At 42.2% G+C, this 14,823-nt stretch overlaps 1 protein-coding gene across 1 annotated transcript in view; it reads right to left on the bottom strand.

Annotated features, from left to right (window-relative positions):
- The window catches only part of NBEA (neurobeachin), a 698,360-nt gene that overhangs the window by 502,103 nt on the left and 181,434 nt on the right, over positions 1 to 14,823 (bottom strand). Inside the window, exon 8 of the mRNA XM_056561916.1 lies at positions 13,769 to 13,915. Within this exon, the coding sequence (XP_056417891.1) occupies positions 13,769 to 13,915 (147 nt within the window). The remainder of the gene's footprint in view (positions 1 to 13,768; positions 13,916 to 14,823) is intronic.

Raw genomic sequence — 14,823 nt, 5'->3', positions numbered from 1 at the left:
GGCTCTTATAGTCAATTCTGCGAATAGACCATCAATACAGAAGTCCCAAAAAAAACCTTTCATATGCTTCCAACGACTTTAGCCCCAGTGTGTGCACTTGAGATAGGAAAATAGACTATAAAGTAATTGATATGAACTTTGACAATCTCTGTACAGCGCTGTGTCTGTGCTATACAGTGGTCCCTCTAGTTACAATATTAATTGGTTCCAGGATGACCAATTATATGTTGAAACCATTGTATGTTGAGACCATAACTCCATGGAAACCTGGTAATTGGTTCTGAAGCCACCAAAATGTCATTCAAAAATAGGAAAAAGTGAGGATTAAATAAAAATAGGTAGATCACTAACACAGATAAAGCAAATCCTTACATATAAAAGTAAGAAAGATCTGCTGGGAGCTGTAAACCACTGTCTATGTAGAGGACAGGAGCTTCTTCAGGGTCCTGTACAGTACACACAGTGTCCTAAAAAAGTAACATGGAGCCGCCCTCACCTGGTGTCCAAAGAAGCAGCTAACCCTGGCACAGGTAAAGAGTAAAGAACATGTAATACCTCCCTGCACTGTAGGGGGCGATACCAGCCAGCCAGCCAGTGCATGCATTTTAGTAATACAGGGGTTTTACCAGTGAATTCCCATTCTGATTGGTCAGTTCTTCCAGCATTGACAGGTATCACAGATCTGGACTGTCCGTAGCATTGTATGTTGAGTCTGGTTTCAAGTTACAATGGTCCAGAAAAGACCATTGTATGCTGAAACTATTGTATGTTGAGGCCATTGTAAGTTGAGGGATCACTGTATAAGCAAAAGGAAATAAAATAGTATCAAGTGAAGCACTGGGGATGTACCGCCTGATGGTTACATGCTTTTATATCATGCACTGCACCCTTAGCAACCACTTTGTCCCAGATTACTTATATCTACGGGGTAGAGTGCAGCAAAGGAAACTTAATGGTACTGGAATCACAATGTCCTTGCTCTTTATAGCTGTACTAATCTGACTAATGTAGAATGTTAATGCAACATCCACTTAAGAACGCTAAAAATACGGGCAGAAATACATATCGTAAATGTTCACTGCCGACATCAAAATATTCAACGGCCCTTAGAAGAAATGTTCAGTCCTAACCTGACTAAATAAATTCGGTATTCTATCAAGATTCCTTCACTAAAATGGGACACAAAATCCTTTTCTATAGCACTGTAATAGGTTGGAGACGGGTACAGCTGGAAGTCACAGCATGACCTGAAGTGGAAATCGAAATGCGTGCAACCTATGGGGCGCCAGGATAAACAAGTCAGAAGCTGAGGAAAGTATGAGGCTTATCATTCCGTCTTATGTAGAACAATGTTGGATATTCAGAAAACATATAGCAATTTTCTTTCTTTAGTGACAGTAGGTGAAGGATAGCGCTTATCTCGATTAAAATGTATTGGGCCGAGCTGCAATACCAGACACGGCACATCGACAAGAGTGGTGCTGTTTTTGAGAAAACAAAAACCCAATAAGGCAGTGATTCCCAAGCAGGGTGCCTGAAGCTGTTGTAGATCACAGACTTCAGAATAGCATGCAATGTCAGGCTGCTGCTTCCAAGGCCTGCAGGATATTGTCATGTATCAAAAGAGGCATGGACTCAAGGGACAGGGACATAATACTCCCCCTTTATAAAGCATTGGTACGGCCTCACCTGGAATATGCTGTTCAGTTTTGGTCGCCTGTCCATAAAAGGGACACTGCGGAGTTGGAAAGGGTGCAGAGACGCGCGACTAAACTAATATGGGGCATGGAACATCTTAGCTATGAGGAGCGATTAAAGGAGTTACAATTGTTTAGTCTTGAGAAGAGATGTTCAAGGGGGGATATGATAAACGTATATAAGTATATTAATGGCCCATACAAAACATATGGAGAAAAACTGTTCCAGGTTAAACCCCAAAGGACGAGGGGGCACTCCCTCCGTCTGGAGAAGAAAAGGTTTAGTCTAAAGGGGCGAAACGCCTTCTTTACCATAAGAACTGTGAATTTATGGAACAGTCTACCTCAGGAACTGGTCACAGCAGGAACAATTAACAGCTTTAAAACAGGGTTAGATACATTCCTGGAACAAAATAACATTAATGCTTATGCAGAATTATAAAACAACATCCCTTCCCCTTATCCCCTTACACCCTTCCCTTCAATTCCCTGGTTGGACTTGATAGACGTATGTCTTTTTTCAGCCATACTAACTATGTAACTATGTAAAACTACAACTCCCAGCATGCCCAGACATCAGCCACCCCACCCATTGAAACATAAATGAGCTGCATCCATTCAAATCAGTGTGGTTTTCAATCAGGGTGCCTCCAGCTGTTGCATTACTTGCAGATTGATCCCTCCACCCATTGAAGCAGACAGGCTCCCTGTCATCAGCTGACTAGTGAGTCAGGTCTCGGCCGCATTGCAGGCTGGGAAAAATCCGAGACAGCAATAATTTTGTATGCTGGTAAAAATAAATATTGGGGTGAAAATCACAGAAGAATTGTGAAAAAACCGTCACCCACAGGTATAGACACTATATTATGCATAGTAAAATAAAAAAAAATTACCCCTTTAAAAATGTTTTTCACCGGAATACCCCTTTAATGTCATTTGCAGTAAAATTGCGCAACATTGAGATACAAACACAGCAGTATCGTGAAGCATTAAAGCCAAACATGCAATTACAAATTAAAAAATGCAACAGATAAGATTATAAAAAATGTAATAAATAAATAAATCACAAGTTCTAAAAAAATTTTACACTATTCCAAAGGTAATGTAATCTTTCCAAAATAATTTTTAGGTAAAGCTTTTGAATGTCCCATAATCTAGACTAAATCCGATTACTTTTAAAAAAAAAGATAAGTGCATCGTGCAAACTTTTGCATTTTTTGGTGTAAACTCCTTTGAAAATGTAGTGTGATTGTTTGGCACCAAAATTTTGGTGTGAAACCTGGTACAAAGTGGCATCAACAGTTTTCAATATGTCCCCCAATGTCTAGTATTGCAGTACAACATACAGGCTTCTGACATAACAGGAACAAGTAGAATCCAGCACATTGGAGTAGAACTAAACTTTTCTTTATTTATATTCCTTAAAATGTCATACCATGGATAAAAATAGAACAAACAATATGCATAAACAGCAACAGATTGATGTGTTTCAAGCCTCAAGGTCTCTTACTTCTAATCTAAGTATGACTAAGGGTCCTTGAGACTTGAAACGTGTCAATATGTTGCTGTTTCATGCAGGTCATGTCTGTTAATTTTGTCCTTGGTATGAAATTTTAAGGAATAGAAAAAAACAAAACACTTTTTTCTACCTCAGTGTGCTTGTTCCGTTTGAACTAGATTTTTATTGGTATTTCAATTATATAACAATAAGCTTTGGAATAGTTTTGTTATATAAAGTTTGTGAATGATAAAATTAACTCTAAATTATAATGTAGCTTTTAACATAAATTAGATACATTCATGTTATAGCATAGTATTATACTTAATTTATATAGCAAAGTAACAGTAAATTTAGAAAATAAACTTAACAGGTTAGCTGAAGGCTTTATAGAGCTGTTGAAGATTTGAGCTAGTTTGTAGTTGAGTAGTATGTGTCGTGTAAGACTTACCGTATATACTCGAGTATAAGCCGACCCGAATATATGCCGAGGCCCCTAATTTCACCCCAAAAACCCAGGAAAAGTTATTGACTCGAGTATAAGCCTAGGGTGGGAAATACATCATCCCCCCCTGTCATCATCCAGACCCCCGTCATTAACACCCTCATCATCATCACTGTCATCATTCCCCCTTCATCATCACTGCCTGTCATCATCCCCCCTTCATCATCACTGCCTGTCATCATCCCCCTGTCATCATCCCACACCCCCTCTTCATCATCCCCTTGTCATCATCCCACATCCCCCCTTCATCATCCTATTGTCATCATCCCACACCCCCCCTTCATCATCCCCTTGTCGTCATCATCACCACATGTCATCAGCCCCCCCCCCCACCTTCATCATCACCGCTTGTCAATGTCTGTCTGATACAGTGGTCTTCAACCTGCAGACCTCCAGATGTTTCAAAACTACAACTCCCCGCAAGCCCGGGCAGCCATCGGCTGTCCGGGCTTGCTGGGAGTGGTAGTTTTGAAACCTCTGGAGGTCCGCAGGTTGAAGACCACTGCGGCCTTCGACATCATCCAGCCCCCTCACTCCCTTTAGTTCTGTACTCACCTCCGCTAGCCGGGTCCGGTGCTGCAGGACTGTCCGGTGGGGAGGTCGTCTGGTGGGATAGTGGTTCCGGGCTGCCATCTTCATCGGGGGGCCTCTACTCCGCGCTTCAGGCCCGGAATAGAGGCGTTGCCTTGACGACGACGCAGAGGGATGTTGGTAATGAACGTCCCTCTGTGTCGTCGTCAAGGCAACGTGACTATTCCGGGGCCGGGCCCGAAGCACGGAGAAGAGGCCCCCTGGTGAATATGGCAGCCCGGAACCACTATCCCACCGGATGACCTCCCCACCGGACAGTCCTGCAGCACCGGACCAGCGCACACTAACGTCCCGCCGAGCGGAGGTGAGTACAGAACTAAAGGGGGTGAGGGGGGGGGGTGGGGGGCTGGATGATGTCGAATGCCGCAGTGGTCTTCAACCTGCGGACCTGCAGAGGTTTCAAAACTACAACTCCCAGCAAGCCCGGACATCCGATGGCTGCCCAGGCTTGCTGGGAGTTGTAGTTTTAAAACATCTGGAGGTCCGCAGGTTGAAGATCACTGTGGGTGGAGAGTTCACTCGAGTATAAGCCGAGGGGGGTGTTTTCAGTACGAAAAAGCGTGCTGAAAAACTCGGCTTATACTCCAGTATATACGGTACCAAATTAATTCGTTTTTTAATTGAAGGTTTGTGAAGAGAAAGTGGAAAACTACAGATATTCCTACTATTGCTGAAATAATTGAAGCTGTATCAACTGTGAAGATCTATGAGGAAACATTTTCTTGGCAGAGTGGCAGAGCAAATAAAGTAAAAAACTGGTGGAGGTATTGGGACTATTACCTTGCGAATAAAGTTTGAGTACCTGTTTTCTATTGTACTATGACTATTAAACATGGTGAGAGTATTTCTACATTTCTCATACACTCTTACATTGGGCCTCTTTTCATTGTTAATGACATCTACTGATTATTACACATGATTCATAATTATTGTTAATCAGGGCTCAAGTCCTGGGAAAAAAAGTGTGGGAACTCACCCAAGATTTCCACTTAAAGGGGTATTCCACCCCTAGACATCTTATGCCCTATCCTAAGGATAGGGGATAAGATGTCTGATTGCGTTCTTCCTGCTGCACCCGGCATTGGTGTAGAGCGTTGGGTGCAGCACCAGAGGCTCTGTCACGGCCACAGCCCCTCAATGCAAGTCTATAGGAGGGGACATGACGGCCATGACATCACAAGCTTCTGCCCCCCTTCGCCAGTCATTCATCACGGAGCAAAGTTCACTGGGTGCATGCACCGGATGTCTGGGGTGCCGCAACCAAGATTGTTGGGGTCCCCAGCGGCAGGACCCCTGGGATAAGATTTCAAGGGGCGGAGTACCCCTTTAAGGGCTGGTCCTGCAGGACTCCTGCTAAGGGGAACTATGTTCCCATGAGTTCCTGCAGGTCTTGAGCCCTTTTGTTAATACAATTATGAGGGAGGAGGAAGAAGCAACCAGTGTGCTTGTTCCTATTGCAGTACAACCCTAATCATTTGAATGGGCATCAGCTACAATAAGATACAGCCCAAGTACAAGAATAACACTGTTTCTATAAGAAGCAGTAGTCCCTTTTCTCTAATTAAAGAACCCCTTTAAAAGGGTATTCTGGAATTTTCTTTTATTTGACTAGGCTACAGGGGCTGTAAAAATAGTGTAATTCATAATATAGTGTCTGTACCTGTGTTTGATGGATGGTCTCGCAATTCTTATGTGATCTTTGGCCCAATGTTAATTTTTAGCAGCATACAAAAGGAGTGTTGTCTCAGGCTTTTCCCAGGTTGCAGTGTGGCCCGAGACATTACATCACTAGTCAGGTGTTGAAAGGGAGCCTGTCTTCAATGAGCGGAGCAACTGCTGGGTGGGAGGAAGATCATTCCCCACAGGGCTTCAAAGAATTGTAGTTTTAAGCTAAGCATGCATGGAAGGGAACCTAGCTGTGCTGCAATGGGTGGGGTGGTTGATGTGTGTTAGGGAGATAAATAACCTCCCACCTAGAAAAAAGGGATCCTGGGTATTGTAGTTAGAGGGAGAGCACAGAATCCAGCCAGTTCACACATACAAGCCAACAGTGTGATGGGGACACAGGAAATGGCCATTTACCACCAACACAAGCATGAATACTTCCTAAGCATGTGTATTACTGTTTGGCAGGTAGGAAGTGAAGTCACCTTTCATTGGATAAACCCTTTAAATTCTTTCCCAAACTCTTTGCTTGATATTTGAAACCATATACACAGAAATTAGTGGAAGACAGGTATAAGATTCACATGGCCAACCTCATGCCAGAACTAATAATATTTCTTGTTCTAGGAGGAGGGAAACTAAGACTCCACCATTAATAAAGTACTTGGAAACTTTACTTTTCAGGCCATGATCCCTGCTCGGTTGCTAATAGGTTATTAGTATAAGCATTCCATTTCTTTCCTTCAGACTCGAAACATTTGAAATCTCTGCCCCTTCCCTTTTGCCAAGTGAACTAAGAATGTCATATTTAATCATGTAAGGAATTTAGTTCCATTGGTTTTGTTGGCAGATTCATTCAGTGTACACTTCCAGCCAACCAAGTAGATTTAATGAATTGCATTGTTGCCACAGGGCCTGATACGCATTGATCGGCAGATTTAAGGCTACATAATGTCTCAATTCACTTCATTAAAATCTTCCATGTCCCAGGTACAATTATTTAGAGCAATAAACATTTTTTTTAATGAGAAGTGAAAAATATCCCAGTATTTTTATTTTTTATTTTATTACTTACTCAGGTTGAAGTTCCTTATTAGGGAGAGCAAAAACAATGACTATGTTGGGAAAAAAATTAGCACTGTGCTTGCTTCCAGCTGGAAAGGACGGCAAGGAGGAGGAGAGTCCTGTCAGCTGCTCTCAGCTACTTAACCAGGTCAATAGTCTTCATAGTAATTGTCTGACAGCACCTGACTGACAGGGCTCTCTATCATGTCCTTTTAAAGGAGTGCCCCTAGACATCTTATCCCCTATCTAAAGGATAGGGGATAAGATGTCTGATTGCGGGGGTCCAGCCGCTGGGGACCCCCGCAATCTCTCCTGCAGCACCCCCGTTTATGAGCTGCACGGAGCGAAGATCGCTCCATGGCTGATGACGGACAATACAGGGGCTGAGGTATCGTGACACAACGGCTACGCCCCTCAATGCAAGCCTATGGGAGGGGGCATGCCGTTACGATACTCCGGCCCCTGTACCGCCCGTCATCAGCCACGGAGCGTTCTTCGCTCCGTGCAGCTCATAAACGGGGGTGCTGCAGGAGAGATTGCGGGGGTCCCCAGCGGCAGGACCCCCGCGATCAGACATGTTATCCCCTATCCTTTGGATAGGGGATAAGATGTCTGGGGGCGGAGTACCCCGTTAAGTTGGATGCAAAGCATAGTAGAACACCTATCATGATAGAATATTCTCTCTTCATATATTCTCAAGGCAACTAAGTGTATCAAATGCATTTTTTATTCTATTTTATGACCTAATGAATTGAGGGCACAATCGAATTGTACTGGTGGTGTCTGGCAACACTTAATTTTCTCCTTTAGCTTGACTTAGTAATAAGCATAAATTGTTGAGGGAACATGGTAAAAGGGATTTTCCAGGGCAAACCCATTGATGGTCTCTACAGGATAGGCCATCAACAGCTGATCGTCAGGGTAGCAACATCCGGAACCCTCTGCCGATCAACTGTTCTGCACTACACCAGTATAATCAAATCAGCTATACTGTGGATTGCCCATCCGTGGCTTTTTCCTGGGGAAAAAATAAATAAAAAAAAGACATGTGGCTTCTGTTGTGTCATCAACATGAAGGTGGAGCAGCTGCTCCATGAATTCAGACATGTTTTTTTTTATTTACTTCTAGAATCCTGTTTACTGACAATTGGAACTGTCCATTTCTGTGCACAATACACTAAAAGGGTCTAAACTGCCAACTGGGCTGTCACTGCCAGTCTGTTCCAAATCGGTTCATACTGCATTAAGACGAGAGGAAAGCACCCCCTTGACGATTCACAGATTGGAGCAATACCCGTAGACCGTCAAGGAGGTGTGTGGTAGGGACCGCCCAGTGGACCATCTAGTTCTTCATTAGACCATCGGCCACTAAAACTAACTACATCTATCCACACATCTTTTTTAAAAGTTGCAAAATATTTGCATCATATCCACACAACAAAAAAAAAAAAAATGTGCAAATTCAACTGAAACTACCCTAAGGAAATAAGAGCAAGCTTGAAAAGTGGGATGAAAAAATTAGTCATTTTGTATCTGTTACACGTGTAAAACGTTTTGTCTTTGAGGCTCGGATATGATCATACGGACACTAGAAATGTTGGAAGTAGGAAAAATCCTAATAATAGATATGAACAGCGGCGAGGGATAGGTGTTTGATTGAGGGTGACTGGGCACCTGCCTGGCAATGTGATTATACGGTCTATGAAAATTGGCTGTAAACGTAGTATTTAAAAATAATATTCCCATTCCGCATTCTCCTGCAATCACACAGCACGCAGGACGAGGTGGAATAATTGCACAAACAATGAGCCAAGTACTGACAGCATAGGGGGAAGATTTATAAACAGCTGCAGTGATTTAGTAAGGATTGAACACCGAAAACGCAAGCTGATAGCTGGGAACACGTAAACACACTCTGCGGGGCATGATAAGAGCTTGTCACACAGACCTTCTCCAATCTATCTCCAGCCTGCAGCTTTCAATAGAGAGGCTTTTACGCAACTAAGTCTATGGTTGCATATAAGGGATCCATGGAAAATTGGTGTGTTGCTTGATGAAGCCTCCTTGCTTCTAGGTAGTGATGCACCCATACCGGTATTGGACATTTGCCGAGTACTTGTACTCTGGCAAACATCCGATACCTACTCCAATCATCTGCTCCGCAACTGGCACTTCAAAAAGAAAAAAACTGGACGCCGAACGAGGGTGTTGAGTAATAAAGAGGCTGTCTCCCTGTCAATTATCGGAATTCAAGCTTTAGGGGACCAATCAGCAGACAGAATGGTGGCCACAGCGACATGACCCTGAGTGGCGGTAGTAGCAGTACTGATATTTAAAAAAAGAAAAAGTACTGGTATTGGTATCGGTAAATATGGAAAAAATAATATCCATATTTTTGTCTTTAAAAAATGGTGTGGGTGCATCCCTACCCCTAGGAAAGAATATCTCCTCCATAACAGATCCAATGGAACATGCCATGATTGTTGTGTATTTTTTATTTATTTTTCTCACAAGTAACATAGGATTCCAAAAAGAAAAGAAAAAAAAGACTAGGGTAGCTCTATATCAGTTGCCTCAAACCGTAGGCCCTCCAGATGTTGCAAAACTTGCCAACGGCTGTCCGGGCATGCTGGGAGTTGAAGTTTTGCAACATCTAGAGGGCCATAGTTTGAAACCAATGCTGTATATAAAAACATATAAAAACAGGCCAGCAGGCAAAGTATGGGCCCAAAGGGGGACATTTATCAAAATCTGTCGAGAGGAAAAGTTGCTGAGTTTCCCATAGCAACCTATCAGATCACTTCTTTCATTTTTCAAAGGCCTTTTCAAAAAAGAAAGAAGCAATCTGATTGGTTGCTATGGGCAACTGGGCAACTTTTCCTCTGGACAGGATTTGATAAATCTCCCCCATAGATTCTAATGTCATTGTACTGACAGATCCATAATATGTTCATGTGTGTGCATAAGGCCTTTAAAGACACCTACACAAAGCTATCCTTGAATCAAAAAAGTCAAAGCAAATATTGGAAATAAAACTCACTTTCAAATAGAACTCAAAATACTTTACAAACCAAGAGAAGACAAAGCACCTACCTGTTAGGAAGGATTCACATCACGAATTTGCTATATGGTTGCTGTATACATTTTCAACTGTATAGAAAACCATCTGCATTGACCTACCATACAAAAACTTACACAACTAGATGTATCCGGTTGTGTACGTTTTTGAATGTGTACGTTTTTTTTTCCTGTGTACAAAACCACAGTCTACCACGGTTTTGTACGGTTTTTCACAGTTTACTCCGCAGCCGCCCAGGACTACTGCAGTGCTGCTGTACTACTCCTCCTGCTGCTGTCCATGATGGGATTTACTACTCCCATGATGGAAATGAGTCTGTTCCATAATGGGAGTAGTACCCCCAGCTGCCGGAGTTTGTGGAATTACTTTTTTACAGATATTAAAACCGTATACAGTGTTTATAATACACAATTTTGCATACGGTATTGTCAGTTTTTTGTTTCCCATTGTGGGGGGGGGGGGGGGAGCAAGCAAGGGAACAAACAAAGAAAAGTAGCCTTACTTTTTTGGACGATGCATGGATTTTTGCTAGGATACAATATTACAGATGAAGCCAAACAACAGATAATTGTAATTAAATGTGGGTTGTGCAATGTGCTACCTTCCATCAATAAACTTATTTATTATCTCAGAACCTTCTGGAGACATTCAGTCAACAATCCCCAAGGTGCTCGCACACCATATGTCGTTCAGTGGAATGGTCTAAAAAGGAGGGATAAATATTTAATAACCATGCACATAGGTTCTGGGGAAAAAAGCAGAAAAACCAGGCCAGAAACATGCGGTTAATTGACGATGCACAAGTAATCCGCCAAGAACGCACAGGAATCAATATCCAATCAATGGTAATTCAGGAAAGGATGGAGGGACCTGGAGGACAATTCGGAGAATTTACTGCAACCTAATAAATACCAATTGTAAAGGAGGACACTACCTGCAATGCACAGTGATATTCCAGCACACTACATCACAATGTTCTATATTAGCAGTGGAGAAGATGAAATGATTTGTGACTGTGGAGGGAAAAATCAATGTTTATATTCTGCAAGCTTATTCCAAGGATGGGAAGGGACAGAATACAGCAATACAATACACTACATGATTCTGGGGTTAATTGGAAAGGCTATTACAACACTGTATACAGACTAACGGCGAGTGGTATGGAGAAAACAGAAAAAATGCTGGTATTACTTTGTATTACTTGTCTATCCTAACCCTCTCTCTTAAAGGGGTATTTCAATCCCCCATGATAGGATATAACATGCTGATCGATGGGGCTCTTACCATTGGGATCCCCACTAATCCAGAGAAAAGCCAGAAAATTGTCCCCAGAATGAACAAAGTGCACCATGCATGAGTAAAAAGTGCCCCATTAATTTCCTATGGGCCTTCTGAACATGTTAGTGCTTGGTAATACAGTAAAATCTCTCTTAGTGGACACCTCCCAACAGTGGACACCTCCCAATAGTGGACAGTTTTTATTTCCCCAGCAGAGTCCCATAAGACAATATATTTGTACCCTCCAAATAGGGGACACTATCAATAGCGGATGTGGACACACCCAAAAGGGGACTAAACACTCCCATTAGGGGACAACCAGGCTTTTGTGCCAGCCCTACTTTGTACACACGGCCCCTATACACAAAAGCAGAAGACCGATGTTTAAACAGTGGTCTCCTGCTTTTGTACGTCCGCCAGCCACATCATTCACCCCCCCCCCTCCTTCCCTGATCCTCCCGTGCCACTTATTTCCCCTGTGCCAAATCATCTTTTTATTTTTATTTTTTTACCCCCTGTGCCATATTATTTCCTTTTGACCCCCCCCTGTGCTATTTCATTCCCCCTTTATCACCTTCTGTAAAAATTCATCACCCACTCTTTACCACCCCCTGTGCCATTTCATTCCCCCTTTATCATTTCATGCCCTCTTTATTCCCCTGTGCCGCTTCATAAAGAGGGGGTGATTCATTTAAACAGAGGGGCAATGAAATGACACAGGGGATCAAGGGTAAATGATGTGGCACATGGGGTAACTGAGGGGTTAATTTGGCACAAGGCACAGGGGGAATAAAGTGGCACAGGGTATAAAGGGGGGGGGGGGAAATGATACAGAGGAGGGATAAGGAGTGATTAAACTGCACTGGGAGATTCTACTGAAATATTGCTTTTTATCAAGTTTTATATGTTATTACACTATGGAGTTAATACAGGACAGTATTCGGTCATTTAGAAAGAATTTTGGGCCTTTTCTTTCCCCCAATAGCGGACATCTCTCAATAGCGGACACTTTTTTATTCCCCATGAGTGTCCACTATTGGGAGATTCTACTGTATTCATAAGCCCCATAGACAATGACTGAAAAGCTGGCCCCTGCCTATGTAGTGTGCTTTGTTCATTCCAGGGGATATTGTACTTCTGTTCTATGAATACATGGGGTTTCCAGCGGATGGGCCTATACCAACCACAGCATGTTATAGCCCAGCCACAGGTGCTGATTTGGGAACAGCACTTTAAGGCCCCGATAAAAGTTGCCAAAGCCCACTGTGTTTTTGGCATGAACAGCTGACCGTCTAATGTGTATTTATGTCTATCAACATTTCTCCAAAAGAAAAAGGTTGGGATAAGAGAAGGATTGGACATGTTGGATTTCAAATATCAGACCGTTTTGTTTTTGAGGAGATAAACCACCACCAAAACTGTCTGGCAGCCCCTCTGCCCATTTAGAACTAGCAAACGTTAATGTGTATGGGGTGAACGGGAAAGATAGCTGTTAGCAGAACCAATGTTTGGCTGAAAGCTACTTAAGTGTAATGGGCACCCTTACAAGTTAACAGCTGTGGTTGGTGAATAGTAGGAATGTCCCGATACCAATACTGGATTAACCTCTTCCAATTAACCCCTTCCCTAACAAAAAGTTGAATCCCTCCCCTATTTAAAAAAGTTTAAATAAAATTAAAAAATATATTTTTTTTTATATAAAAAAGACCTTTATCATACAAAAACCACACCCCTTTTTCCCAAGAAAGAAATTAAAAAAAATGTAAAACCCTGTCATGACATTGAAAAAGAGTATTGGTAATTAGTATCGGCGAGTACTTAAAAAAAAAGTTTAGGTACTCGTACTCTGTCTTAAAAAAAATGGTATCGGGACATCCCTAGTGAATAGCTAGCCAACTAGTAGGCTACTCTTTACTGACAAGATGCAAGAGCTTCGAAATAGCGCTATCTACAGATGGGTGTGCTGGGCTGGCTGATACGGATTTACTGGATAGCTACCTAACACTAAAGAACAAAAAAAGCAAAAGTTAACTAGCAAAAAGCTTCAATAAAATTAAAAAATATGCCACTTCTATTACATATTCCAGAATAAATCAGCGATATGTAATGTTCTTTCACATAAGGTGTACTTATCCAAAATAGAACTGACAATTTATAACAGGAACTTGGCAATGTTATCCTCTACAGAGCTTTTGAGTACAGCATTAGCAGAGAACAAGAGATCAAAGTTTACACATATTAATAGTTTTCGTCCTTGAGGGGTTTAATTCAGTGATGCATTTACTATGAGGATTCTAGGTGAGCTATATGTCTTGGTATTCACTAAGCAAGCAAGGGAACAAACAAAGAAAAAGTTCTCTGTCACAATGAACTTCTATGAAGTATCTCACCTTATAACCAGGACCAAGCTGATGTATAGCAAAGATCTGCGCAGGGTTCAGGGCCTCGATGAACACGTACACTGCTCCAAGCTGACCACAAAACACTCTGTTTGCATCGGCTGTCTCTGATGAACCAAGGAAGCATTTATCATAGCTCTAAAAGAAAAAAAGAAAAAAAAAAAACAATACAGTCAATAAACAAGGAAATATAAAAACAAACAAAAACATAATACTCAGCATACTGTATATTCATATATTATGGATGTTGCGTCAGAACGGAGAGGCGCCTTTGCTTATGCAGGAAGAAGTGAGTCACTGCCAAGTACTGCAGCTCAGTCCATTAAAAGGGGTGGTCCTTAACGACCACAGACATAGATGTACGTCCTGGTTTGGCAGAACTTCCCGTACCAGGACGTACACTTACGTCCTGTGTATGACCGCGAGCATCAGAACGGTGCTCGCGTCATACACAGCAGGTTCCGGCTGCTATCAGCAGCCAGGGACCCGCTGGTAATGGCCGACATCCGCCATCGCGCGGATGTCTGCCATTAACCCCTCAGATGCCGTGATCAATACAGATCACGGCATCTGTGGCAGTGCGGCACTTTGAATGGATGATCGGATCTGCCGCAGCGCTGCCACAGCGATCCGATCATCCAGCATGGCGGCCGGAGGTCCCCTCATCCGATAAGATCACCAATAATACTGATCAGTGCTGTGTCCTATACATAGCACTGAACAGTATTAGCAATCAAAGGATTGCTATAGATAGTCCCCTATGGGGACATAAAAAGTGTAAAATAAAAGTTGAAAAATGTAAAAATAAAAAGTAAAAAAAAGTGAAAAATCCCCTCCCCTAATAAAAATTGTCAGTTTTTCCCATTTTACCCCCAAAAAGCGTAAATTTTTTTTAATAAACATATTTGGTATCGCCGCGTGCATAAATGTCTGTACTATCAAAATATAATGTTAATTATCCCGTACGGTGAATGGCGTAAACGAAGACATTTTTAAAAAGTCCAAAGATGCAGCTTTTTTGTCACATTTTATTTTAAAAAATATAA

The sequence above is a fragment of the Hyla sarda genome, chromosome 2 (assembly GCF_029499605.1).
Source record: "Hyla sarda isolate aHylSar1 chromosome 2, aHylSar1.hap1, whole genome shotgun sequence".
Classification (NCBI taxonomy): Eukaryota; Metazoa; Chordata; class Amphibia; order Anura; family Hylidae; genus Hyla; species Hyla sarda.
Note: the sequence above shows the minus strand (reverse complement) of the source record. Positions and strands in the feature narration are given on the sequence as shown.